At 47.5% G+C, this 27996-nt stretch overlaps 2 protein-coding genes across 6 annotated transcripts; both read left to right on the top strand.

The window, feature by feature from the left end:
• The first annotated feature begins 1221 nt into the window (after window positions 1-1221).
• LOC120820843 (1-phosphatidylinositol 4,5-bisphosphate phosphodiesterase beta-1) lies at window positions 1222-17735 on the top strand. 5 transcript variants are annotated; one of them, XM_078104920.1, is made up of 32 exons: window positions 1222-1468; window positions 3378-3455; window positions 4075-4143; window positions 4755-4895; window positions 5001-5080; window positions 5498-5551; window positions 6016-6091; window positions 6321-6421; window positions 6960-7123; window positions 7480-7626; window positions 7709-7866; window positions 8032-8114; window positions 8199-8283; window positions 8542-8707; window positions 9765-9820; window positions 10713-10809; window positions 11289-11373; window positions 11579-11703; window positions 12263-12417; window positions 12510-12677; window positions 12764-12863; window positions 13483-13587; window positions 14658-14770; window positions 14869-15019; window positions 15133-15183; window positions 15544-15721; window positions 15824-15956; window positions 16077-16153; window positions 16913-17002; window positions 17125-17182; window positions 17267-17353; window positions 17577-17735. In XM_078104920.1, the coding sequence occupies exons 1-32, from the start codon at window positions 1370-1372 to the stop codon at window positions 17727-17729; spliced, it is 3483 nt and encodes a 1160-aa protein (XP_077961046.1). In that variant the 5' UTR covers window positions 1222-1369; the 3' UTR covers window positions 17730-17735. The 5 variants fall into 5 exon arrangements, 4 of the variants coding, with proteins under 4 accessions (XP_077961046.1, XP_077961045.1, XP_077961044.1 ...); XM_078104919.1 differs by having other exon boundaries at window positions 15130-15183; XM_078104918.1 differs by having other exon boundaries at window positions 15544-15956.
• Window positions 17736-21934: 4199 nt separating this feature from the next.
• Window positions 21935-27422, top strand: napba (N-ethylmaleimide-sensitive factor attachment protein, beta a). The gene is made up of 10 exons (XM_040178453.2): window positions 21935-22164; window positions 23707-23786; window positions 24044-24160; window positions 24613-24659; window positions 24750-24827; window positions 24931-24986; window positions 25253-25337; window positions 25612-25716; window positions 25875-25943; window positions 26280-27422. The coding sequence occupies exons 1-10, from the start codon at window positions 22067-22069 to the stop codon at window positions 26430-26432; spliced, it is 888 nt and encodes a 295-aa protein (XP_040034387.1). The 5' UTR covers window positions 21935-22066; the 3' UTR covers window positions 26433-27422.
• The last annotated feature ends 574 nt before the right edge of the window (window positions 27423-27996 follow it).

The raw sequence follows: 27996 nt of genomic DNA, 5'->3' as shown, positions 1-27996 counted from the left end.
GGCCCGTTTGCTTTTTAATGAAATACTGTTCCAATACTCCGTTATTTCGTCTCCAATGTCTCGCCCACTCTCCTCCGGCCTCTGTTATTATTAGTCGTTGTTTGTATTTTTAACCAGGCTTTATTGCCTGAGGTATGTGGACACCCTTCTACGTCTTTTTCTTTTTAAGAATAACCGGTTTCAACAAAACCGGATCCATCCAGACGATCGAAACCAATCCCGACGTGTTTTATAAGTCGCATTCATTTGATTATGTCAAAGCATCATTTATTTTCTTTCTGAATATATTTTAATCAGCAGCAAGATGTAGTTGCACCCGACGACGTCGCTCGAGATCTCTGAAGGTCAAAGGTCGACACTTTATTCGGTTACATTCACACACCTCTCGAAATCGGATGACATGGTACGAACTCGCATACAAATACTGAGTAAATCATAAGAGCAACAAAGCGAACACGTGTCAGCGTCAGGCGGCACAACGGGAAGCTTCGCACAACAAAAGGAAAACAACAAAAAAAACACAATAAATTATACTGTCCATTTATTTTTTCAGGTTATTAATCGTGTCTCATTGTCAGCGTAAATATTCAATGTTTGTCACTGAATCACTTCCCTGGTCTGACCTCGGCTCCACCAACGCCGACCGCCTCGTATCGCCACATCTTAGAGTGGCCTCGTTTGACCATAACGATTTGTGTCACCCCCCCCCCCCCCCCCCCTCCCGCCCCGCCTCCCTCCCTCCCGCCCCTCCCCCTCCCTAGACGCCCACTCATCCTCTCACCCGCTCTTCATCCTCTCTGCTCTTTGTTTTTTTCTCCTCCCCAAACCTTCCTCCGCTTCTCTCTTCAATGTTTCTCCATCTCTCCCACTCTCTTCTTTCCTTCCCTCCCGGTCTCTCGCTCTCTCATCCCTCCCCCATCTGTGGGAAGCCGCGGTTGTGCGCATGTCGCCGATGAGTCAATTTGTGGAGGCAGAGCGCACACACACACACACACACAGACACACACATCCTGTCTCCCATAAGGCATCTGTTTCAGTCTGTCTCTCTGTGAGATGCAGCACCAACAGAGGAGAGAGACACACGGAGGGAGGGAGGGTTAAGAAAAGAGGGGTCGGAGACGCAGAGACACACAGAGACGCAGAGAGGAGGAGGACAGGGACGGACTGAAATAAATATTTTTTTTTTTGAAAGAGAAGACAAGTCCAACCAAGAGAGGAGGACACGAGAAGAGGATGCTGCTGCCTGACTTCTGAGGAGTTTGAGCTCTGACGCGACAGAGATGCAGCATCCGAGTGTCTGAGCATCGTCCAGTTTGTGTGTGTCTGTTTGTGTGTGTGTGTGTGTTTCTGTGTGTGTGTGTGTGAAGCCATGGCGAGTGCTCAGCCGGGGGTCCACGCGTTGAAACTCCAGCCTCCCTTCGTCTCTCAAACACTGAGGAATGGCAGCAACTTCATTAAATGGGACGAGGTAAGGAGACGGATTTTCATTCAACAGCAGAAGAGAAATCCAAAGATCTTGACTGTTTTGGGGCTTTTTCCTTTTTATATAAACGCATGTTTTTTAAATATATTTTGTGCGATGACGGGCGTCTTCGTGTCCACTTGGAACAATCCAGAGGACATTGGAGGAAACATGGTGTCAGATGTGTTCATTCATTTGTTGATGGAGCTTTGGCAGCAAATACCTGTGGATTAGACGGCAGCAGAGGCACACAGTGTGTGTCTGTGTGTGTGTGTGTGTGTGTGTGTGTGAGAGACACTGTGGTGGTTAGCTTCTTTACCACCTGTTGGTATGGAATCCATATGCATTCAGTGTGTGTGTGTGTGTGTGTGTGTGCAATGAAATATGCATTAAACAAATACATGCAGAACTCTTTCAATGCGATCACATCAAACACACAATTGAAGGTATTTGTGCGCGTGTATGTGTTTGTGCGTTGGTATGCTGAAGTAAGGCGCCCTGACATTGAGAAACATGCTGTCTGGTTGCCATGGTAACAGGGATGGCTACCACTACCTAAACTGATTTGATGTGTGTGAGAAAGAATTGATTGTGCGTCTGAGTGTGTGTGTGTGTGTGTAAATCAGTGAATTTAGCTATGTGATATCATGAATCTTTCTTCTGGAATAAGTAATCCAATATACTGTTCAATCTAGTCACAATGATTGAACCGTGTGTGTGTGTGTGTGTGTGTGTGTGTGTGTGTGTGTGTGTGTGTGTGTGTGTGTGTGTGTGTTGATATTTGAATTTCTAAAAGTAGGTTTTATGCAAAGTAGAACTGGTTGCTATGCCAACGAGTGACAACCAGGGATGGGAGTTAACCATCTTCTGAGCTTCTTCCTCCAGTTTGTAACCTTCTGAGCGCACTGATCGCGAGGGAAGCGGCTCCACACGCAACACAACACAACCTGTGTGAGCCACGAATGTCTTATATTTCTGTTTCCCCTGAAGAGACCCCCCCCCCACACCCGAAAGCGGAGATCAATATAATCTCAAAGTCAAGCAGCATTTCATGAGCTCTTTTGCTAAAGCTTCATTGTGTAATGCTTATTTGTTCCAACGCAGATGTTTGTATTCAGACTCATAACGGGTTTTATAGTTTTTATTGTGTACCTTCTCGCTTCAGGAGTAAACGCATGACCTTAACCAAGTGCTCACAGTGAAGCGTAATCATTTCAGTCACTTAGTTTAATATCTCAGTAATGTGAAGGTCAGAGGCTCAGAGAGATCCACTTGAAATGACCTATTGAGTTTGTTGTCGTTGTAGATGTGTGTACTTGGAAGAAGAAATGCATTAGCTTACAATATGTTTTATTATGAAGCACTTTGTGCTGCGTTTCCTCAGTGAATGCTGCTACAATGTATTTAATATATATTTATTACTATAGTTTATTGCTTCTACACAGCCTGAGATCATTTGGCCCAAAAGTTCCATTCCGTCTGTTTGAAATCGAGAAACCGTTTTGTCGTGTAAAGTCGAGTTCTTTTTCTTGAGTCGAGCTCGTAAACGGTCGCGGTCGGCGACATTCTCCTCCAGGCTTTGGGGCCCGATTGAGTCTCGTTGTGTGAATCGAGCTTCTGTCGGAAACACCAGGACAGCTGCGCCGCCCGAGTCCACCTGGAGCCAATTAGGAGCCGTCGTCGTGGCGGGTTACCATGGCAACAGCTGGATGTCACCACAACCGGACAGAAAGTTTGGTCGGGTTATTTATCGTGTGCAAATCACTCGGTGTTCTCCGACTGACGAGCTCATTTACAAGTAGAGGGTCCGTCTGAGAGGGTCTTTTTTTTTTTTTTTTCAGGACAAAGCCGTTTGAAAGTTGCTTGCTGTTGCGGTGATGTTTCCCTCACGGGTTCCTGCCGTGTTTCTCCTTAGGATCTGTCCACCGTGACTCCAGTGACGCTCCACGTGGACCAGCACGGGTTCTACCTCTACTGGACCGACCAGAACAAGGTGGAGGCCGCTGACGCCGAGGCGGACGGGGCTGATTAGCAAAAGGATGGGGAACCGCTTCAGTTAATAGAAGAAGTCCAAGTTTGACTTGATTCATATCCGAGTAGTCGAGTCTTTGAATTTTTTAATATTTGGTCCGACGGAGTTCTGAGTCAAAGACTAATTGCAGCCTACTTGCATAAACCTTTTATCTTACCTTCTTATTTGATGCACTCTTCTGCTAAATTAATTGACACTTGAGTGCAGGTTGCTTCTTCTTCAAATTTCCATTTTAAGTAAGACTTCATTTTAATACCTGAACCAATTAAATATTGGTTAGAACAGCTTTTAATTTGCTCTAAAGAATGAAATCTATGTAAAACAAAAAAAAGAAAAAAAAATCTCAATTTCCTTTTGGTTTCATTAAAAGTTGCAGCATAAAATGCGAGGTTTTGATTCTAAGGTTCTGCAGATGAACACCTACAAGAACTGCTCAGATATAACACGATCAAAGAGTGTAGTAACAACACACACACACACGCACACAGACACACACACGGCCCCCCCGGGCGGCTCAAATCCTCAACAGGAAACCGGACGCGGCTCCAGCTGACCGTGTGTGTCTGCGCGCTGTCTTCAGGAGACGGAGCTCTTGGACCTGACCATCGTGAAGGACGTCAGAACGGGGCGGAGCACCAAAACGCCGAAGGTGCCGTCTCCTCTCCGAGCCCCCCCCCCCATGTGTGAACCGTTCAGTGCCCCCCCGCGTGTTGCTTCTCAGCGTCTTTGTTTTCATCGTGTGCTTTATTAATGGTCTCTTGAGGTGCATCATGCGTGTTGTTAATTACGTTCCCCGTCTGTTCCTGTCGCTCCCTCTGCGTTTTATTCTGTCCTGAAGAAATGGACGTTCACGTGGTAACGACGCAGGATGAAACCTCCTCAGACGCTGCAGGATTCCTCCTCGCTGAGGCTTTTCAGTTTGGGCAGAGGAGCCAATTACTAAAGGAACACATTAAGAGAACTGTAGAGAAAGTGTGAAACATGACGAGGCCCCGTTTTGTTTTGTGAGTACATCCTTCCAATGCAGAATAAAACTAATTCAAAGCGGTTAGAACTATTTGCACTAAATACATTTACATTCAGGGGATTAAATACATCACCAATCATCACCACGTGCGGCGTCAGCGTAGTAACATCACATGCTGTCCGACGCCGTCCAGACTCTCCCGCATAGGCAGACAGAATTAACAGGATTGTTGTTTTGCCGGTTTCGTAGTTCCTCCTCCTCCAAAGCTTTTGTCGCTCCGTGTCGTCCGACAGGAGACCAAGCTGCGGGAGCTGCTGGACATCGGGAACCTGGTCGGCCGCCTGGAGAACCGGATGGTCACCGTGGTTACGGCCTCGGACCTGGTGAACGTCAACCAGCTCAACTTCATCGCCTCGCAGGAGGACGAAGCCAAGGTGCCGCCCAAACTCACCACGGCGACGACGTCAGGGTGACGATGATGATGATGACGGTGGTGATGATGGTGGTGACGATGGTGATGGAGTGTCATTATTATGCAGGTGTGGTGTGAGGAACTCTTCTCTCTGTCTTCCAACCTGCTGAGCCTCAATCTCAACAGAGACCAAAGTCTGTTGAAAGCGTGAGTAAACACACACACACACACATTTCCTCTCCAGTATATTTACTCGTCTGAGTACCCAGAGCCTCGTACGTCTTCCTCCTGCGTGCCGTAGAATCCCACATTCAGCGCGCTGCTGCCTGAAATACTCTAGATGCAGATTAGATGCGTGTTAATCCGCCGCTGACAATAATCCCCAGCAAATGGACAGTTTCCTCCGGGGTTTTTTTTGTAACGTTTTTTGGAAACGGCAATGCCGGTGAGGACCGTCTTTTTTTCAACAACAAAGCTCAGGGTCTGTGACTCGTTTTTTAAAGATTCACATTGGAACGTCATTGTTGGTAATTACGTTTTAAGAAAATGTAGCATCATTCGATTCTTGTCCATTTAATGAAACCGTTCCATTCCACGCTCACAGTGACTCTCTCTTTGTTTCAGGTACGTCCGGTTGACTCTGCAGCCCAACGCAGAGGGGAGAATCCCCGTGAAGAAGTGAGTTCCCCCCCGATCGCCTCCTTATCCGGCGGCTCTGTGTTAACGCCGAGGTGCACGCCCACAGCAGCAGGCGGCGGTCTGCGGCACGTGAGAAAATGGCTCCGATAAATCCGTGGAGACGCGCACAGACCGAAACTTTGCTCTTTCCCTGTCCCTTGCTTCCAAAAATACACCTAATTCCACGTGCACTTGGGAAAGCGAAAAACAGGGACAGGAATGGTCCTTAATTTCAGCACTGACCTGGTAATCAACCGCTGCCGGAGCACGAGGCGGGATGAAGCACTTGTGAAGGGCCAGGTGGAGATTTAGGAACGCCAGGGGGGCGGGGGGGTATCTCGGGAGTTCGGGGGGGGGGGGGGGGGGGGGGTTAAAGGGGAGAGTTCTGAGTTGCGGGGGAAGCGAGGCCGGGCATGTGGGCTCTGTTTGAGTTGATGCCGTTGTGATGTCGTTGTCTGTTACAGCATCGTTCGACTGTTTTCAGCAGACAGGAAGAGGGTGGAGACCGCCCTGGAGAACTGCAGACTGCCCTACGGACGGGTAATCGCTCGATGCGTGTCGTCCCTGTCACACGAAGGCCTTCCTTTGACACCGTCGAAGCTGATGTCTGATGCGCTTTGTCCACAATGAGGCAGCGCCACCAGCTCAGATATCTGGGTCATCAAGTTCCTTGAAGCAACCAGTGAAAAGCTGAATTGTGTGTGTGTGTGTGTGCGTGTGTGTGTGTGTGTGTGTGTGTGTGTGTGTGCGTGTCCCGTGTGTCCGACAGGGCGACGGGATCAAACTGGAGGACTTAACGCTGGAGGTTTACAGGAGCTTTTTGGACAGTCTGTGTCCTCGTCCGGAGCTCAGCAACATCTTTAAACTGCAGTAAGTGTGTCTATGACCTCTGACCTCTGACCTCTGACCAGCTCAGAGACGTGTCGCTGTTAGATTAAACTGCTCGGCTCTTTTTTCCTTTTAACTGTGCTGTTATTTGCTTCGGGCTAATGTCTTGGATATGGGAAGGATGGTGAACAATGATTCATCTCCTGTCCCACGTGTGCACAGGCGGGATTAGACAGAAGCGCAGTGCTCATCGCAGTATCTTTTCATCTTAAGCCAGTTATTGATTCATCAACTGATTATTTTACCTTAATTAGTCATAAAACTTAGTTTTAGTCATTGCGTTTTCTTAAAGTTCTCGTCTTCCACTCATTCATTTGGTCTGAACGCCGCGTGTGTTTGGGATTTTAAAAAACTGCAAATGCCACCGGCGACGTTTCGTGTGTCAAAAAACGCGCGTGAGCTTCACTCCGCTTAGATCGCCCGCGTCCTACGCAGGAAGACGACGACGACGACGCGAGGGCACGATGCCGCTGTGCGCGACGGCTTCCTGTTACTACCCTGTGACCTCTGACCCCCGTAGAGGATGGGGCGACGGCACGCTGTCGCTCGACCAGATGACGGAGTTCGTCAACAACAAGCAGAGGGACCCGAGGCTCAACGAGATCCTCTACCCGCCTCTGCGCCCGGCTCAGACGCTCGCTCTGATGGAGCGGTACCAGCAGGACCCGGCCCAGCTGGAGCAAGGTGCACGCACACACACACACACACACACACACACACACACGGGCCGCAGGGTATTTGCTATTTCGTCGCTGTGTTCCTGAATAACGTGATGCCATTAGCTGGCCAGCTGCGTTTTTCTTCTTCTTCTTCTCCTCCGTCGGTACCAGAAATACTCCTCCACCCACACGGGGTGAACTGCTAAAAATAAGCCTGCTCACGTCGGGTGCCAGAATAAAACCCCTCGACCACGTCTTTCCTTTGTGTATTAATGAAGTGAATTCAATGGAATATTGTCGGCCCCCCAAAATAACATTATAAAGCGTCATTAAGTGATTTCGTGAACTGGTTTGTGATTGGCTCGCTTTTCCATCACGCAGGCGTCATCACGCTGCAGGCGCTGTCCAGCTATCTGTCCAGTGACGAGAACGGAGTCATCCCTCCAGAAAAGCTGGATCAGTCCGAGGACATGAGCTACCCGCTATCCCACTACATCATCAACTCCTCGCACAACACCTACCTGACAGGTACACGCACGCCGTGAGCCCGCCTGTGGTCGGGGGGGGGGTCGCGGCGCCGCGGTAACGTCTCTCGCCCGTTGTGTTGCAGCGGGCCAGCTGGCCGGGAGCTCCTCGGTGGAGATGTACCGGCAGGTTCTCCTGGCCGGGTGCCGCTGCGTGGAGTTGGATGTGTGGAAGGGACGGACCGCCGAGGAGGAGCCCGTCATCACGCACGGGTTCACCATGACGTCGGAAATCCCATTCAAGGTGCGCGCATATAGTCGGGTCAAAGGTCGTTGTCGACCACTGACTGAGCAGCTACACGAGAACTTAAAGGCACAGCTTCCACGTACTTTACTCGAGTGGTTTAATCCCATTTGTTCTGCGACTTTTTGGTGTGAAAATTGCAGTTTTGTTTTGCGTTTTTTCCAGGAAGTGATTGAAGCCATCGCAGAGTGCGCCTTCAAGACGTCTCCGTTCCCCGTCATACTCTCCTTTGAGAACCACGTGGACTCGTGAGGATCTCCGTCGTCATCCAGTGGTTCATGCGATCCGTTTTAGATTCTCCCTGTAACGCGTTCATCTCTCTGTCTCACCAGCTTGAAGCAGCAGGCGAAAATGGCTGAATATTGTCAATCTATTTTCGGAGACGCTCTGTTGATTGACCCTCTGGACAAATACCCCGTAAGTAACACAGACAGCGTTATATTAAACATTTGACTGCTGAATAATTGCTGTGTCTTTAGCTTTGACGGCATTCCATCTTTATGTTAGTGAGTGTGTTGTATTTATTTGTGATATTTCAGTAGCTTGAATCAAAGTGCAGCGTTACCCTGTGGGATGTAACGTGAGCTGGACCGGGTTTTATTGGATCTATTCCCGTTCGTTCTTTATCTTTTACGTATTACTGGGATATATTACAACCCCGGTGTCTGTCTGCAGCTGGAGTCCGGCGTCCCCCTGCCGAGTCCTCAGGAGCTGATGGGCAAAATTCTCATCAAGAACAAGAAATCCCACAAACCCCCGAACAACACGGACGCCAAGCGCCCGGCGGACCAGCCGGCCAATCAGAGCAGCGAACCGGCGTTTCCTAGTAACAACGCCGGAGGTGAGCCGCCGAGACAAAGAGGACCTCTTCTCCTTTCAGCACGAGAGGCGCACGTGAGATGTTTCCGCGCTGACCGCCGCGTTCTCCGGGCTGCAGGAGCGGGAGTTTTTTCTTTTGAATCTTTAGAACTAAATCCACACGTATGTCCTCGCTAATATGAGTCACTGCCAAATTAGTTTGTGTTGGGTACAATGACGGCGGTGAAGCTCCAGTATTAACAATTTCTTTGTGTAGATTCAGACAGCCGAGCTTATTTTTACATATTTATTTAACAAATAAAAGGCAAGAGAGACGCAGATTCTCTTGCAGAGAAAGAGATCAAAATGTGACAAACAAGCAACGTTCCTTTTAAAAGGAACGCAGTTAAAGATTTAGCATATTACAAAAACATTTTTTTTTTTCACTTAAAACATGAAGTTAAACGAGAACAATCACCCAGAATGCGACGGCGCGGCGTCTTTGTTTTCCTCTCGCACCTCGCCGGGGGACGTCCCAGAGGGAGCTCGGAGGCTCAGAGCCGCGATTAACCGGCAGGACTCAGGGAGCCTGACCCTTGACCCGGCCTCGTGTGTGTGTGCGGCGAGAACCAATCCGACGGCCGTACGCAAAGAGCAGACTGTTCACCGCGCTGAAGTGCACACTCACGCCAGGCGGCCCGGGAAAACGCCTGAGTGGGTTGTTTACTCAACCACAGACGTCTGGTTCATAATTCGCTGAATTCCCCACTTGCAGTGGTTGATTGTGTGTCAACTCAGATGTTACACAGACACACACACACACACGCGAGTCTCCTGTCGCTTTGTTAATGGTCGGATCTCAGAGAAGGAATCATTCTTTTTCAGTGGTTTCAGTGGCTATCTTGGGTTCGGGTTTCTCTTTAAAAATCTAAAATAAATACATTTTTAACATTCTATCGACTGATTTAACAGTCCGACATTCCTGCACGTGCGTTGGTGCATTTACAATACATTATATAATTCTTCTTAGCGCTGATTCAGCAGCTTCGGGGGCGAGGAGACGATGGGGATGAAGACTTGTTTGACTTTAATTTTAACAGAGATCGAGGCTGAGAGCGAGGAAGAGGATGATGACGAAGATGATGATGGTAAAAAGGTCAGTGGTGACGTCGTACATCGCGGAGGGGCGGGTCGCCCCCCCCCCACCCCCCCACTGCTGCCGCCGCCGCCGTCTGTCGATGTCCGCGAGTGTTTCATGGTTTCCTGTTATTCTTAATGCCATCGTCACAGTGAATCTTTTATGTGCCTCGGTGTTATTGTTGTCAAACTCTCGCCGCCATCTGTGCTTTATTTTTGCCGTCGTCTCAGCGGTGCGTCGCTGTCACCGCCGATCAATCTCGATCAATCTTGGTGTGTATTGTTGTCTTGTTTTCTTGTCAGTGGGTCTGAGCTTCACCCACGCAGGCGATGGCGGCTGATTGTTCACTGGTTTGATCGAGTTTCCGTTCAAAAAAAAAAACAACACTCATCCAAACTTTGTTTGGATTGTCGCGTTGGTTTTTAAAAAAAAGAATATTTATTGCCTTGTCAAAAGATGGAGCCTACATTACCCACAATGCAACCACTGAAGGTCAGCGCAGGAGGAGCGGCCTGCAGAGGCCCGGTCCGCTCACCTTTCTGAGTCGAGTGACCTCACATGAGGCCATCAGATACTGTGCGCTGATATCTGTTCGTACACGTCTCACCTCAACGAAAAGCGCGGGTGAAAAGGCAATCTGGTAAAACACAGAACCAAACCACCAAAAATAACTCTTATGTTTGATCGGAATCCACCATAAAGAAGAAAAGAATGGGACAAAAACAAAGACTGTGCTGGTGTTGATGTTGTTTCGTCATCACGCGCTCCTCAAGTTTGCTGCAAGACAGAACTATGAAAGAGAAAGATGTGCATCTGTTGAACGTGTTCCCTCGGCCACATTTGTAAAGTGTGTGTTCTTCAACCCGTGACACTCAAACCCCTGAAACCTGACTGCTGCTGCTTGTTTCAGGGCTCCGCCGAGCGGGAGGCGGTGGCCACGGAGGAAATGTCAACTCTGGTAAACTACGTCCAGCCGACCAAGTTCAACTCCTTCGAAGCGTCCAAGAGTAAGAAGAGCCGATCCGAAGCCGACACTTTGAGACACGCAGACACTTTTTCCTGAATTTCTTGATATATATATATATATATATATATATATATTGAGGCTTAATATCGGGGCGCTTTGAGTAGCAGGAGGGTAATGTGGGAGGGGCAGGTTGCGTTGTCACTGCCAAGACGGCGACAGCTTTTCAGAAAACCTGTTGGTTCCATCGCAGGAACTACAACTAAATGTGTAGTTTTTCATTAAAAAAAATCAAAAAATCTAATTAAGGATCCATACAAACAGAAAAGGAACACGTTTTGTAAATTCACGTCAAGTTTGATATTTCTTTTTGATATTTCTGTGAATCCTCCAAATATCTGAACATGATGGAAAATATTGCTGAAAAATGTCTCCTTGGTGTGTGTGTGTGTGCGTGTGCGTGCGTGTGCGTGCGTGCGTGCGTGCGTGCGTGTGTGTGTGTGTGTGTGTGTGCGTGTGCAGAGGCAGCCCGCTGTTACCACATGTCATCTTTCGTGGAGACCAAAGCTTTGGAGCACCTCACAAAGTCCCCGGTGGAGTTCGTAGAGTATCCTTGGCAACGGTTACCGCGACTACGCCGCACCTTGGCAACCGCTTCCATACTTCACGCTCCTCATCTTCCTCTTTTCTCTCGGGCGCTCTGTGAATTTTAATTTCACTTACTGCAGTTACTATCTAAGTAATATTCACATCACAACATTGGGACAGAACACGATTTAACTGAATCGTTTTCTTGACCTCAACTTGACCAGATATAACAAATCTCAGTTGAGTCGTATTTATCCAAAAGGGACCAGAGTCGACTCGTCCAACTTCATGCCGCAGCTCTTCTGGAACGCCGGCTGTCAACTCGTGGCTCTCAACTACCAAACGATAGGTGGGAGGATGCGAACGTGTGCGTTTTCTCGACACTCATCGATCGCATCCAAAGGTCGCTGCAAGTTCAACCACAGTGTGTTTCTATTTTAGTACTTTTAGAGGGTTGAACAGTTAATATTATCCACTGATTCACGAGTAAAGAAGACGGCTCATAATATTATTACAGAAATAAGCCTCGCTTTACTTTCCCCCACATTTATTTTTCAAGTGATGCAATAATAATTTAGTGCAAAAGTGTTATGTTCAGGCCAGAGGTTATAAATATTTAAACCCGGTTATTGCAAACACTGCATCTTACTTAGTGGCTAAATTGACCCTTAAAGTAAAACTGATTGAAGACGTTTTTAATTCATTCAAATTGATTTCAAGCAGCCATTAGTGGCATGGTAGAATTATTCCAGTAACTGGATGTTCTTTGCTCATTTGGGCCTCTAATTGATGTGCCTCTCATTCATTTTTATTTGTTCGTAAATTGCATCAATTAAAGGTCTTTTGTTCACTGGCGGCACATTCAGTGCTCAGACCCAGACCTTTTAAAGGTGGCGTTTTTGTCCCAGATCTGTCCATGCAGCTGAACCTCTTCATGTTCGAGTACAACGGGCGGTGCGGCTACAGACTGAAGCCGGAGTTCATGCGGCGACCCGACAAACACTTTGACCCCTTCACAGAAAACACGGTGGACGGCATCGTGGCCAACACCCTCTCTGTGAAGGTACGGCCGTACGTGTCAGCTTGTCCCCTCCCCTCCCCTTCCCTCCCACCCGCGGGACATCCATTCCGTGTCCTCGTCTCCGTGTCCCGCAGGTCATTTCGGGCCAGTTTGTGACGGAGCGGCGGGTGGGGGTGTACGTGGAGGTGGACATGTTTGGACTCCCCGCGGACACCAGGAGGAAAGCGCTGAAGACCAAAACGTCCCAGAACAACAACGCCGTCAACCCGGTGTGGGACGAGGAGCCCATCGTCTTCAAGAAGGTGAGAGGAACGCGGGGAAGGATTCCAAACACCCGAAAACCCGCAAGCCGCTCGCCGTCTAATCCCAGGTTGTGACTTCCTGACAGGTGATTCTCCCCACTCTGGCCTCCCTGAGAATCGCCGCCTTTGAGGAAGGAGGGAAGTTCATTGGTCACCGGATTATTCCAGTTTCCGCCATAAGGCCCGGTGGGTAGCTCACGTTTACCACTGTGGTCCCCGACTCCTCTTCCTCACGCGCCTGCTCACGTTCATTACAAACTCCGTGTTCATTCTTGGGGAAACGTTTGTTTTTCTCACACGCTCAAGACTTCCCCCACGTATGCATTTTAGCTGGAGTTTAAATGAGGTTTTAATGAAGAAATTACCATTTTGTGGCTGATGTATTGCTTTAAAGTTAATTTAGATCTGTTTTTTGGCGCAAACTGCTTGTTTCTGTGCGGAAGTTTCCCTCCATCCTCTACTTTCTTGTGTTAATGCAGCTTGATGCTAGAAAACAGTGATTGTCTAAAAGTCTTTTCTGAACTGAGATTATGACAATTATGACTTTTAATGCTAATTAGCCCAAACCTTTATGCAGAAACCACCAGTCCTGCTGACTTATCTCCCCTCCGAGCTCCTGCTGTTTAATGGATCCCTGTCAAACGGTTTGCACAGACGTGCTGCTGGTTTGGAGAATGTCATTCAACCCTTTGAATTAAACTCATTTAATATGTATTTCTGTCTCTGCCGTCGGCTTCCTCTCGCGCCGCCCGTTCACCTTCCACGAGGGGACATCCGGCTCTGTGTTGACAAATGTCTCCCGTAGGTTATCGGTACATCAGCTTGAGGAACGAGAAGAACCAGCCTCTGATTCTACCGGCCGTGTTCGTCCACATCGAGGTCAAGGACTACGTGCCGGACACCTTTGCAGGTTGGACGCGCTCGCCGTGTTTACACGCGTTGCTGAAGAATCCTCCTGCTTCCCCGAGCTCGTCCCTGATCTCAATATGGCTTTGGTGGATCTATCCTAGATCTTCAAAACATGAGGCAACGCAAATAATTAATGATGACATGGGGAGTAATGATGCAGCATCGAGGATGATTTCAGAGCAGGATACTAAAGTCTTTGAATGAAGTAGAAGTAGCTGAATGTAGATTATTCATTGCATTGAAAGCTCCACCCGAGTAAACGTGCATATTATTTAAAATACAAGACACTTATAAGGCAGAGTGACCCATTTCAGAGGAAAACGCTAAATATGTTGTGTTATAGTTACGCTTCCATCTAGACCAGGGGTCTCAAACTCAAATCAGCTGCGGGCCAGATGCAGCCCACTTCAACCGAACGCGGGACAGACTAGCGTCCGAACGGCATGGTCGACAATAACACAACTTAACACTCACTTTCAAAAGCAGTCATTGAACCCCACCCTGGGGGATCGGTCCGAATGAGACTACAACACTAGTCCTCCTTTAACTCAGCGGGGGAGACCTAAGGTCATGTGACCGTGGAATTCCTTTATAGCCAAACGTGAAGTTACGTGAATCGAAGCTGCGTAGTGATGGACGGAGACGCTCGTCGGTGACGTCAGATGCTTCATGTGTTGTTAGTGTGAGTCGTAAAGGAAAACTTTATTAAACGAGCGATGCTAACGGTTAGTCACATGATCACCTGCGCGAAAGAGGGCAGGAAACTGAATTTCACCCTCCTGCTCTCTGCACCTCGGCCGACACACACGACCCGCCCCCCATGTCAGTCACATGCATGCCACGTTCACTGGACAAGCACACAGTAGGAAACCAGAACATCATAACATGTCCCACACAGCAGCTGACAGTGGGGTTACAGTATAAAACTTGCGGGCCGCACTAACATTACACTTTCATATTAAGGATGGGGCCACAAAATATCGGCCCGAGGGCCGCAATTGGCGACCCCTGATCTAGACCCTCTGAAACACAGCTGGCACATCTGTCTTCCTCTCCACGTGTCCTCCCTAGATGTGATCGAGGCTTTGTCCAACCCCATCCGATACGTCAACCTCCTGGAGCAGAGGTCCAAACAGCTGGCGGCCCTGACCCTGGAGGACGTGGAGGAGGACCAGCAGACGGAGGTCAGCCCCCCCCCCCCCCCCCCCCGGTCCCCGGTGTCTTTGTCCCGAGCGGAGGACGCTGGCTTGTGACTCTGGTTTCTGGTTCGCCTGTTGTTCAGGACGAGGCGGACAGCTGTGCAGAGCGAAAGAGCGACGTCAGACCGGCGTTGCTGGAGAACGGGCTCAGCCCTGCCCCCGGCCCCGCGGGCCACGCCCCCATGGCCACCACGCCCAAGGCTGCCGCGGCCAATCAGCAAGCAGCCGCGACGGGTGGGACGCATGAAAAGAAAATGTGCAGATGTTCTTCGTCCTTTTCGATTATTTAGGCCAAAAAAATCCCGTTGATGTTGTTTTTGATATTCATTTTCTCTGCATTTCAGAAGCATCCAAACCAGCTGCAAAGACTGAAGACCTGGTTTTAAGTGTTTTAATAGGTCAGTATTTTCATGGGTTTTGAAATACCAGCTCTGTGACCAATCTGTTATTTTTAATTAGAGTACAGACAACTAAACAAACTAAATTGCTGAAGTTTATGATGAATGGTATATACGGTATAAGCCATGAAGTCATGGACGTGTGTGTTGTACGAACATTTTAGAAAACCCTAAAGTGCTGCATTCTCCTTGTAGCAGAGCATCCTGCAAAGACATTTCAGTGGTGACTGAATTATTCATTGATAGACGACAAATGTGCGTATCTCTGGATCTCGTGGAGAAGCTGTTTTACAGATCTCTCGATTATGAAACATTACGAGATACATTGACAATCTGCCGTTCGATCACCCGTGGCGACAGACGTGCCGGCGTGCACCATCGAGGGTCTGCAGCTGTCAAAGGTTTACCAGAAGGAGCAGAGACGACAGTTCAAGGAGCTGAAGGAGCTGGTGAGGAGGCACCAGAAGAAGCTCTCCGAGCTCCTCCGGGAGTTCAGCAACAAGCACAAGAAGGTGGCCCGACAGTGCAGCAAGAGCAGGTACCCCCTCCCTGGACCGCCGCGGTGTGCGCCGCGGTTTCCTGCGTTTTTTTTTTCTTTTGTTCGATGCGCACGCGTACTTACGCTGCACGCGTTCTTCAGGGCCTCGTGCTCGCAGAGCGACAAAGACGAGCGCCTCCAGCAGCTGAGAGACGAGCAGCAGCAGCAGCTGCTGGCTCTGAGGCAGGAGCAGTACTACAGCCAGAAGTATCTACAGAGGGAGCACATCAAGATGGTAAAGCCCCAAAGGGTTGCGGGTCAGCGAGTGTGTTTTGAACGGGAGGGAAAAGCAGATATTGATAACGTTGTGGGCTTCCTCCGACGTGAAACGCAAACCGCTGGTTTCTGTCTGCAGCTGACGGAGCGGCTGAGCAGCCTGGCGGAGGAGAGCCACAGCGGCCAGATGAAGAAACTCAAAGACGTCTGCGATAAGTGAGTTACGAAGGTTGGACTCGAGTTATTCCTCTTGAGTGTTTGATTAAACGAACTGAACGTTATTCAGAGAGCTGCTTTCATGGGAGTCGCAGCTTGAGGTGCGTTTCCTTTCAATAAGAAGTCAGTTCAATATTTAATTGAAAAATGTAAAGAGAAATATGACATCTACAGGATAAAACCCAATAAAGCCCAGCAGCTCTAACTGGACTAACTGGTTATTAATGAGAATTAGAAACCTCGTGTTTTCAGACTTCGACACAATCTGCAACCGATGAACGAAAACAAAGAAGAGTATTGAGGATCTCAACCGATTCGTAGTCGTATTCGTAGTTATAGCTGCTGCTCAGTCAGCTCTTCATAAGAGGAATTAAAGTCTCCCATAGTTAATATCTGCTGCTGAATACAAATATAATAAACCAAATCTTCTCCATGCAGTTTTTGAATCAGCCTGGAACAAAACCAGTGAAGCCCTCTAGAGGGATGAGTGCCAGAAAAATGGAATGTTTGTGTCTAAATATTTGTATATCTGAGCCGCGAGGGGGATCCAATGAGATATGTTTGGCCACAAGTCAACCTGACTCGTTTGTTTTGAGAGATCTCCAGTAGATCTTCTAGCAAGAATAATGTTTTTTTTAAATTTAATTGTGAAAAAAGGTTTAATGCCACAGACTCAGCAAGGTGCGTCTTTTAAAATACGACATTGAGCATCGTTTGTCTTATGCGTCGGTTCATTTTCTCCCTCCCGCTGCTCCCCAGGGAGAAAAAAGAGCTGAAGAGGCAGATGGATCGAAGGAGAACAGAGAAGATCAACCAGGCGAAGACCAAAGAGAAACATCTGGCTGAAGAGTACGACCCATGAACACATTTATAAATCCACCCTCGGTGGCTCTTTTATCTACTTCGTGCAGCCGCTCTTGTCAGATGAGAAAGAAAACCGTGAAATCCAACTCTGACTGTGTGTTTCCCAGGGAGAAGATGGAGATCAATAAGTCCTACGTCAACGAAGTCGTCCAGAACATCAAACGGGTGAGCGGAGGACGCCAACGTTCGCGGCGCTAACTCTCTGCCGTCTCCGAACCTTTAACCGTCCGCCCGTCTCTCTGTCTCCAGCTCGAGGAGACTCAGACGAAGCGCCACGACCAGCTGGTGGAGCAGCACACCGAGCTGCTGCAGGAGATCCAGGACCAGAAACCCAAGGTGAAATACAGCTCGTCGTCTGTCCGCGCGATGCAACGTGCCCTCAGAAACGGGTTGTGCGCGTTTCTGCGAGGTCTCCGACTCATTACCGGGATATTTCCCGGGTCCTGTGTTTGCACAACAATTCGGTCGTCGTGGCGAATGTTGGTATCTGCTGAAGGAATCAATCCGAAAGCCATCCGCCAATCAATGCGCGTCATGAACCCTTCGTGTGTTTCTCCAGCTGCAAGGAGCCGTGGAGGCGGAGTTCCAGGAGAAGTTCCAGTGTTTGCCCGGAGAGATCGAAGACTTCCTCCAGGACAGAAAGACGGAGGTCAGAGGTCACAGCAGGTCACGGCCGTCGACCCCACACGAACCTCTATCGGAGGAGGACTGAGAAGAAGAGGAAGAAGAAGAGAGAATCGTTAAAAGTGCAAAGGATCAAAACACACGGGCGTAAGAGGGGAAACGTTGATGGAGGATGAGATCTCAAGAGCATGAGACTGTTACTTTTATTTCTATTTGAAAAAATGCTTAATGGATTTGTTCATTCCTGTCCAGCATGAACTTTGCTGTACTTAATCAGAACGCTTTTACTCTTATTTACCGTCATGTGTTATTTTGACAGGCGACTGAAACCCAACAGTTTGTACTGCATGACAACCCTATCTATCTATCTATACATCTATCTATACAGCTATCTATCTATTCATCTATGCATCTATTTATCCACCTCTACATCTCTCTATCTATACATCTATATCTCTATCTATCTATACAGCTATCTATTCATCTATACATCTCTATACAGCCATCTATCTCTCTATACATCTCTCTATCTATACATCTCTATACATTTATCTCTCTATCTATACATCTATCTATACAGCTATCTATCTATACATCTCTCTATCTCTCTATACATCTCTATACATCTATCTCTCTATCTATACAGCTATCTATTCATCTATGCATCTATTTATCCATCTCTACATCTCTCTATCTATACATCTATATCTCTATCTATCTATACATATATCTATCTATACATCTATCTCTCTATCTATACATCTATATCTCTATCTATATATCTATATCTATACATCTATATCTCTATCTATCTATACATATATCTATCTATGTATACATCTATTTTTCTATATATCTATATCTATACATCTATATCTCTATCTATACATCTCTCTATCTATACATCTCTCTATCTCTATACATCTATATCTCTATCTATACATCTATATCTCTATCTATACATCTCTCTATCTCTATACATCTATATCTCTTTCTATCTATACAGTTATCTATTCATCTATGCATCTATACATCTCTCTATACGTCTATCTCTATCTATCCATCATATATCTATCTTTCTATCTGAACACACTACTTTATATTCACATGTTACACAATGGGTTTATCTTCTTATTATCCGTCGTTGCCCTGACAACGTCTCGATGGTCAAAATCAACAACTGCAATAATAGCTATACGCTTACGGTATGAAGAGCAGCTGGTGGTTTTTCTTTGCTCAAGGGCACGTCGGTGTCGTTTAACGAGGGAGAGAGGCACTTTCTCCCCACTAAGATTAATCCGACACATCATGTTCGCCTGAAATTAGAAACTACAGTTGGAATTAGTGTCGCATTCAAAAAACAACACAGGGTGATGTGCAGAGCAGCACAATATGACACACACACACACACACACACACAAGCGAGTGTAATAAGTCAATACAGTCATGGTTTTATGTTTCATCAATGCATCTAATGTCATTTCATATTTCAAGAGCACATATTCTTAAACTTATATAATATTATTTTTGTTCTTTAGGGTGATTGTTCATCCCTGAACCTCCACATATTTGAAGCTCATTTTCAGAACATTAATGAACATGTTGACATGGTGAATTAGTTAAAGGACAATGACACCGGCACAGTAAATATCTGTAATTATTATATATTTTACACAATTTATGCGATAGGCTGCCACTGGGTAATTTATTGAGTAGTTTTATTATGCACTTATTTATTTATTTATCAACTTATTTATTTAGGGAGAAAAAATTCATCTCAAACTTAAGTTGTTAGCAATTGTTAGCATGACTGTAATAGCTGGACTTTGACGCCAGTGATGTGTGAGGGAAGGACGAGGCGTTTTCTCAGAGAGACTATGGGCTGAATTCATCGTTTCTCGCCTTTCGTCCGGCCGAGGATCCTTTTTTCGGGTCGGTAGCAGCGACGTGCGATCGGTTCCCGTCGGGCCTCCGGCCACCTGACCGGCGGTTTGATGACCTGCCAGATGTGGAAGTCTGCTGCCACTGCATGACTTATTTGTTTAGATGTGAACGTTGTTTTAACGCAGTTATCTCACTGATGATGTGTTTATTTATTGTTATTTTCATGATAATTAAGTCTCAAGAACATGAATCATAAGTTTGTGTAAAAATGTGAAACAAACGGAGCTCGTCAATCTTTTCGTACGGTGATCCTCAAGAAAATGTCAGTTGGAGGATTATTTTCATGTTTTGCTTTTCCTAAAGCTTCAGCTGTGTTCAACAACCCTTTTTTGCAGAGAACCGTTTCTTTACATTTAAGCCACTGACCTCACATCGGTTTCGCTTACACTACAATTCTAATGGCAATATTTAAGATTCAACTGCTTTGCATTAAGCTTCCTCCTTAAACATGTTTTAGTCTGCAAGATGGTTCTCCAACAAAGTGTCTTGTTGAGCGCACTCCTGCTCTAGTGAATAAACTGGGCATGCTTCATTGTCTTGGATTTCTCTGCTGGATTTCACTGAATGTTATTTTAAGATTAAAATGTTTGATCTAAAAAGAAAATGAGGGTTTTTTCTGGGTTTATATTCCGTGTGTTGTGGTCCAACATCTCAGCCGGATTAAACATTTTTTGGAGAAGATGCACCGATGAGAAGAGAGGCGCTAATTGCTGTTGTCAAGTTACTTTGTGTCTGAACACGATGGCGGGGGCTGTGACAGAGAGGAGGTGCACTGTGACAGGAGGTGCACTGTGACTGACAGAGAGGAGGTGCACTGTGACTGACAGAGAGGAGATGCACTGTGACAGGAGGTGCACTGTGACAGAGGAGGTGCACTGTGACCGACAGAGAGTAGGTGCACTGTGACTGAGAGGAGGTGCATTGTGACAGAGAGGAGATGCACTGTGACAGAGAGGAGATGTACTGTGACAGGAGGTGCACTGTGACAGAGGAGGTGCACTGTGACCGAGAGGAGGTGCACTGTGACCGACAGAGAGTAGGTGCACTGTGACTGAGAGGAGGTGCATTGTGACAGAGAGGAGGTGCACTGTGACAGAGGAGGTGCACTGTGACTGTGGTAGAGAGGGGGTGCACTGTGGCAGAGAGGAGGTGCATTGTGACGGGAGGTGCACTGTGACTGACAGGAGGTGCACTGTGGCAGAGAGGAGGTGCACTGTGACAGAGAAGAGGTGCACTGTGACAGAGAGGTGCATTGTGACAGAGAGGAGGTGCACTGTGACAGAGAAGGTGCACTGTGACAGAGAGGTGCATTGTGACAGAGAGGAGGTGCACTGTGACAGAGAAGGTGCACTGTGACTGTGGCAGAGAGGAGGTGCATTGTGACGGGAGGTGCACTGTGACTGACAGGAAGTGCACTGTGGCAGAGAGGAGGTGCACTGTGACAGAGAGGAGGTGCACTGTGACTGACAGGAGGTGCACTGTGACAGAGAAGAGGTGCACTGTGACAGAGAGGAGGTGCATTGTGACAGAGAGGAGGTGCACTGTGACAGGAGGTGCACTGTGACTGTGGCAGAGAGGAGGTGCATTGTGACGGGAGGTGCACTGTGACTGACAGGAGGTGCACTGTGGCAGAGAGGAGGTGCACTGTGGCAGAGAGGAGGTGCACTGTGACTGTGACAGAGAGGAGGTGCACTGTGACAGAGAGGAGGTGCACTGTGACAGAGAGGAGGTGCACTGTGACTGGGACAGGAGGTGCACTGTGACAGAGAGGAGGTGCACTGTGACAGAGAGGAGGTGCACTGTGGTTTTCATGGGGGAGGAAGCTGAGAGACAGTCTGTCATCGATGGTGAATAGTCATTTATTTTACATGAAGCATATTAGTGATGTGTGGGTCAAGGACAAATAAGGCCTCTAAAAGGGGAGTTTAAAACATGCAATCCTTTAAACACAGTGAGATATACAGTACAATGATACAGAGTGCATCAGACACTGGAGTTATTCATGTGAGAGGATGTTTTTTCAAAAGTGTGTAATATCCCATGAACGTATCCAGCCTTTCTAGGACTCTACGGTGGGATGTGGAAGAACTACGGTGACACAAATGCACTAAAACGCAAAAGGCCCATAGAGCCGCTGTCTGTTTGTCCATTTCAGGCTTCCATAGACAAATGGAAATGACATTTCCCTCCACGCTTTACCTTTAAAGAAAAACGTAGCCTGTATTTAATCTCTGATTAAGTACAAACACAATTACTTTTCTTTTCACGTCACTTTTAACCGCAGAGTTGTCTCCGGCAGGGGGCGACGGCGAGCCGTGAGTGAGCCTTCTCTCCCCCCGTAGAAGAAGAGCCCGCAGTCTCCCAGCATCAGCACCACAGCGACGTCTCTCTCTCCCCCTCACTCACTCGCCCTCTCTCCTCCTCTCCATCCACTGCGGAACATCGGGCCCGTTTCTCCCTCCGATCGCATCGCAGGTCGCCATGGACAACTCCGGCAAGGAGAAGGAGGCCATGCAGCTGATGGCCGAGGCCGACAAGAAGGTCAAGGCGTCCGGGTCCTTCCTCGGGGGGATGTTCGGGTAAGAAGACGTCCTCGTTTCTCCCGTGTCTGTTCATACCTCTCCCCGGTGCCTCTCGTCTCCCGGTGCGGCCTACCGAAGCCCGTCGGGGGCCGACGTTTGACCGGCGCGTCGTTGCGATGACGTCGGTGCGCGCGTCTGTCCGGCCGGCGCTGGTGGTCCCGATCGATCCATCGATCGATCCCTCGAGCCCCTCGCGACCTGCCGCAGCTTCCCCCCCCGTGACATCGAGCCGCTGTTACTGGTCCTCAGCTGCGCGCGCGCAAACACGTCAATTCACGCGTGTGCGTTTAAAAACGGGGAAAAACCAGCGGTCATCGCAGACGATGTGGCCTCCGCGTCAATGTGGCCGATAGATGCTGCTGCGGGATGCGGAGGAGGGGGGCGAGGGGGGGGATGCGGGGGTTGTGTTTTTTTTTTTTTTGTGTGTGTGTGTGTGTCGTGCGCGTGTGTTTTTGTGGGCGTGTGCGCGTGCCTGGGCCCGTGCGTGTGCGCGGATGGGAGTGGGACGATGGCCTTCATGTGCGGGAGGGGCCGTGTTTACAGTGGAGATGTTATCGATTTGATTGGATGTAACCAGATTTGCTGATCGATCAATCGTTTTGTTTGCGGTTCCTTTTCGCCGGCATAAACTGAACCCTTTTATTTATTTACGCAGATCAAAGCATCATTGTGGGTTGATCAGTCGATGTACAGAATGTATTAACAGAACATTAATGTATTCACTGCGGTTCTCTTGTTATGGACCAACTCTGAACACGAGAAAACAATCAATGAAAATAGAAACCAAGACAACATGAAACTTTTCATCTTGATTGATGCTTGATTGACGTCCGGTCAGAAAACACGGAAATATTGTTCATCTCAGGGGAGATTTCTGACCCAAATCAGTTTTATTCATCCAAGTACATTTTATAGATCAAGAAGACGATAAAGGGAAATGGGTCACATCTGTTTGGCCCACATGGTCTCCAGCATGTTTATTTAATGAGACTCCGTGGGGTCATTCAAGGGTTCTGACGACCCACGAAAATGTGACATGTTAACAACAAAGTGTCCTGCAACAAACGATGAAGATAAACAAACAATGACAAACAATGAAGGATCAATCATTCAGCGATTCAATCGTAAAAAAGGCTTTTCGATAAAAAAACTACCTCTGGTTGCCAGGAGACATGAACCAACAATTCAATAAAGGCCGCGCCTCACATTTAACTGATACAATTACATTATTGCAAATGAGAATGAGCGTTGATGTTGGGCGTCTTTCCGTCCACATGACCACAAAGTCACATGACCACAGACTCACATGACCGCAGGCGACATCAGACACACATGGAGTCAAACGTAAAATGCTACATTTCCTTTAGCTGCAGGGCGAAACGTGTCCCAGCTGCCCCCCCCCATAGGACTCTTTATTATCCGAGGACATTTTAAGGCATCACAAATCTATGCGAAAACATAAAGCGTCAACTAAGAAATCAAATTGAAATATACTGTATGTTGTTTGTCTTTGTGTGTGTGTGTGTGTGTGTGTTTTAGGGGGAACCATAAGGTGGAGGATGCCTGTGAAATATACGCCAGAGCAGCCAACATGTTTAAGATGGCAAAGAACTGGAGTGGTACGTGACACACACACACACACACACACACACACACGTGTATATACGCCACATACTGCGCACTGGAACACAAAAGAACACGCACATTTCTGCACACAAATAAACAAACTCCCACACAAACTTGTGCGCGCACACATTTATTTGAATGTCGGCGTTTTTTGGAAAGCCACTGATGTCTTAACAAGTAAAAGGCAGTTGTTGCGCAACAAGGGACTGAGCGTGCGTGTTTGTGTGTGTGTGTGCGTGTCTGTGTGTAGCTGCGGGGAACGCATTCTGTCAGGCCGCTCGGCTCCACATGCAGCTGCAGAACAAACTGGATTCCGCCACCAGCTTCGTCGACGCCGGCAACGCCTACAAGAAGGCCGACCCACAAGGTGAGCGCCGCCGTGTCACACACGCACACACACACACACACAGACACACACTGCTCCGTCATCCGCCGTCTAATCTTCGCGTATTCTTCTTCTTTCTTCCCAAATAGCATCATTGGTTGGTAGAAGAACATATCAATGTTATCATGTAAACGCCTCTTTGTGCATGAAGAGACCTTCAAGTACATTTGGCTGCTCGTACTTTTGTGCTTTAGCGTGAAAACCTTTGACCTGTGAGAAGGTTTCTACTCGTGCCACCGGATGAAGAAGGGGAATCCTGTGTGTCGCGGTCGGAGTCGGGAGCCGGAGGTGGAATCGTTGGCGGATTAGATGCGATGAGCCTTATTGAGTTAGCGGGTTAGACGCCACGAGGGGAGGAAACCGAAGAGGCTTTGATTTGGTTCTTTTCAGTGTCTGAAGTCTGTACAATAATTTTCCTTCCGTCCCTCATCCAGAGGCCATCAACTGTCTAAATCAGGCCATTGACATCTACACCGACATGGTAAGCTCCGCCCCCTCCGCAGAACGTCTCCCCGACGTCTCTTATCTTCAGATGCAGGTGATGACGGCGTGTGCGTGTGTTGGTTTACAGGGTCGGTTTACCATCGCGGCCAAACACCACATCACCATAGCAGAGGTCTACGAGGCCGAGCTGGTCGATATCGAGAAGGTTTGTGATTTCTTTCTTTCTTTGTTTTTTTTTTTTTTTATCCACACATGTCTTTGTCGATTCTGAATTTGTGCGTTCCGTGCTGCCGTCGTTCTGTGTTCAGGCCATTGCCCACTATGAGCAGGCTGCAGACTACTACAAGGGAGAAGAATCTAACAGGTAACTGTGGATCTTCATGATAAAATCTCCTTTTCTTCATTATTATTGTTTGTCTTATATATCCAATATAGCAGCTTTTCAAATGATTGGAATTATTGATAGTAGTAAGTAATTTGGCAAATTGATCGATAGTCATAAAATATTATTTGTGCATCTAACCGTGACCGAATATGATCATCTTTCTAAGCTCCACCTGGAAAGTTCTCCCTCCCCAGTGCAGCAAGCAGCCGCTAACTGGCTTCTTTTCTCTGTCCGCGGCGTTTCAGCTCCGCCAACAAATGTCTCCTGAAGGTGGGACACTACAGCGCACAGCTGGAGCAGTACGCCAAGGCCATCGAGATCTACGAGCAGGTACCGACCCCGCGGAAACACACACACAGCATTCTTACGTTATGATTGTGTTACTGTGACGGGGAGTCGCACGCTTCCGCTTTTCAGCTGGTTATGACAATCGTTGAGTCAGTAAAAATAAAAAAGGATTAGGGTGAATTAAATGTTATTAGCGTGACGTCTTTTTAAAACCTCTTTAGCAAAGATAAAGCACATGGAGTGCGCCTCAAACCGGCGTGAACTAAAACACGTGAGTTCATTTCCTGATGGCTTGCGGTCATTTGGCGCGTTGCAGGTCGCCATGAGCACCATGGACAACCCTCTGCTGAAGTACAACGCCAAAGAGTATTTCTTCAAGGCGTCGCTGTGTCACTTTATAGTGGACGAACTGAACGCCAAGGTAGACACACCTGTGCCCAAACTGACCCCCCCCCCCCCCCCCCTCACACACACACACACACACACACAGAAAGACTTTACACACCTTTACACACCTGCTGCTGATCTGCTGATGCCACTGTGTGTGTGTGCGTGTGTGTGTGTGTGTGTGTGTTGCAGTTGGCCATAGAGAAGTACGAGGAGATGTTTCCAGCCTTCTCAGACTCCAGAGAGCTTAAGCTCTTAAAGGTAATTTTTAAAGGTGTATTTTTGTGTCTAATCCTTTTGTTTCTTTCATGAACTGTTTTTGTTAAAATGTTCAGTGGCTCAAACTAATCTTCTATCCAGATGTAGATGATTTCATGTCTCCCTAACAATATATATAATAAGTAGTCCACAGGAAATAACAGTTATGTATGTTTGGGAATAAATACATGTCATTACATTTAGAACTCTAGTGGATCCGAGAGTAAAGAATATTATTTTCCATCAAACTGATCGTTCTTGTGAAAACGGCAAACACAAGCTACGGATGATGATGGTATCATTTAAGTGACATCACGGCCCGTTGAATCGTTGCCATAGAAACTGCTGGATGCCCACGAGGAGCAGAACAGCGAGGCCTTCACGGAGGCCGTCAAGGACTTCGACTCCGTGTCCCGTCTGGACCAGTGGCTGACCACCATGCTGCTCCGCATCAAGAAGACCATCCAGGGAGACGCCGGGGACCTGAAATAGACCAGCTTAGGGAGATGGCCAGGGAGGGGAGGGAGGGGGGGGGGGGGTTACCAGGGAGGGATGGGGGGGAGACCAGAGGGGAAGAAATAGTGAAACACAAGAGAGACAGAGAGGGGAGGGGGGAGGAGGAGGGGGAGTTTACAGTTGTACATATCAGTCAGCATGTGCCCCCCCCCCCCCCCCCCCTCCCTCCCCTTCCTCCCCCACATTTAGCCAAACATCCCCTTTAGATGATCCCGTGTCCCTGGTCCCTCGGTATTATTCCCTTAACACTGGACAGAATTATACTTAAAGAGAAATTAATAAAGGGTGTGTGTGTGTGTGTGTGTGTGTGTGTATGTATGTGTGTGTGTGTGTGTGTGCGTGCGTGCGTGCGTGCGTGCGTGCGTGCACGTGCGTGCGTGCACGTGCGTGCGTGTGTGTGTCCACTTCAGTAAATTCTAAACTATTTGAAGGAAAAGCTGCTCTTATCAGATTAAAGGATATATATACTATTGAAACAAGGGATAAAAATCTTATTTACGAGATTACTAATATTTATTGTCGATACTTAAAAGACTATTTATGTTTATTATGGTACTCAATGTTCCGATTTGTCTAAATATTTTAGGTATTGGCCCCTCTCCTCGCGTCTTTTATCCTCCTTCACTTGCTCCCCCTCTTTGGTTCCTCTGTCTCCCCTCGTCCTCTCCTCCCCCTTAACCCCCCCACTCCCCAACGCCCCCCCACTTCAAAGTCAGTGATGTATCACCCATTGTGATTGGTTGGTTCTTTGTGTTCTGGCCAACGATGTACGGTCGGTACAGTTCCCCCCCCCCCCCCTCTCGCCCCCGTGGCTGCCTTGTTTGTGCATGTCTGTTGTCATGTTGATGTAAGTGTTCTCCGTGTTGTGCTAACGTGTGAAGAACATACATGTAGCCTGGAATCATTTGTGTGGTCAGTAAATATGTACCTCAGAAACCGAGTTGAAATAAAAACATCATCGCTCTAGATATCGCACTTTTCTTCTGGTGTATTTCTAGGCATAATGTTCCAATCTATGAATACATGTGTATATAGGTGGTCGAAGCTAGTTTGAGATCTTTACAACAATGGCTTTGTAAAGCCAAGGTGACATCATGAAATGCAGCGACTAGCAGGCCATGATGTCATGCTGCAGCGATGACTATTCCCAAAATACGACATAAGTCCACACAAAATAAATGCTAGATAATGCTTTGTCAATGAGGCCTCAAGGACTACCTTACTTTTTCTGCTAGGAGACTGGAGGCTTAGAGGTTATATGCAACTCTCGGCTGTAAAATCATAGTTTTGTCATTGCCAAGGTATGGACTGTTCGCTGAAAGCAGACTTTAGAAACTAAATTCTAAATAAATCTCAAAAACCAGTGTCAGGACTAGGCGTTGGCGAGATAACTAGTTGGGAATTGCTTTTCTGTTAGGATAACACATCACTTTTCCAATACTATTTCACTTTCCCGTGTTTCAAACACCGATTCTGTTATTGTTTGAGTGTAACATGTTACATGTAACATGATTAGATGCATTTCAATGCATTTTCTTCT

The sequence above is a fragment of the Gasterosteus aculeatus genome, chromosome 6, assembly GCF_964276395.1.
Source record: "Gasterosteus aculeatus chromosome 6, fGasAcu3.hap1.1, whole genome shotgun sequence".
Lineage (NCBI taxonomy): Eukaryota > Metazoa > Chordata > Actinopteri > Perciformes > Gasterosteidae > Gasterosteus > Gasterosteus aculeatus.
This window is presented reverse-complemented; position numbering and strand designations above follow the sequence as displayed.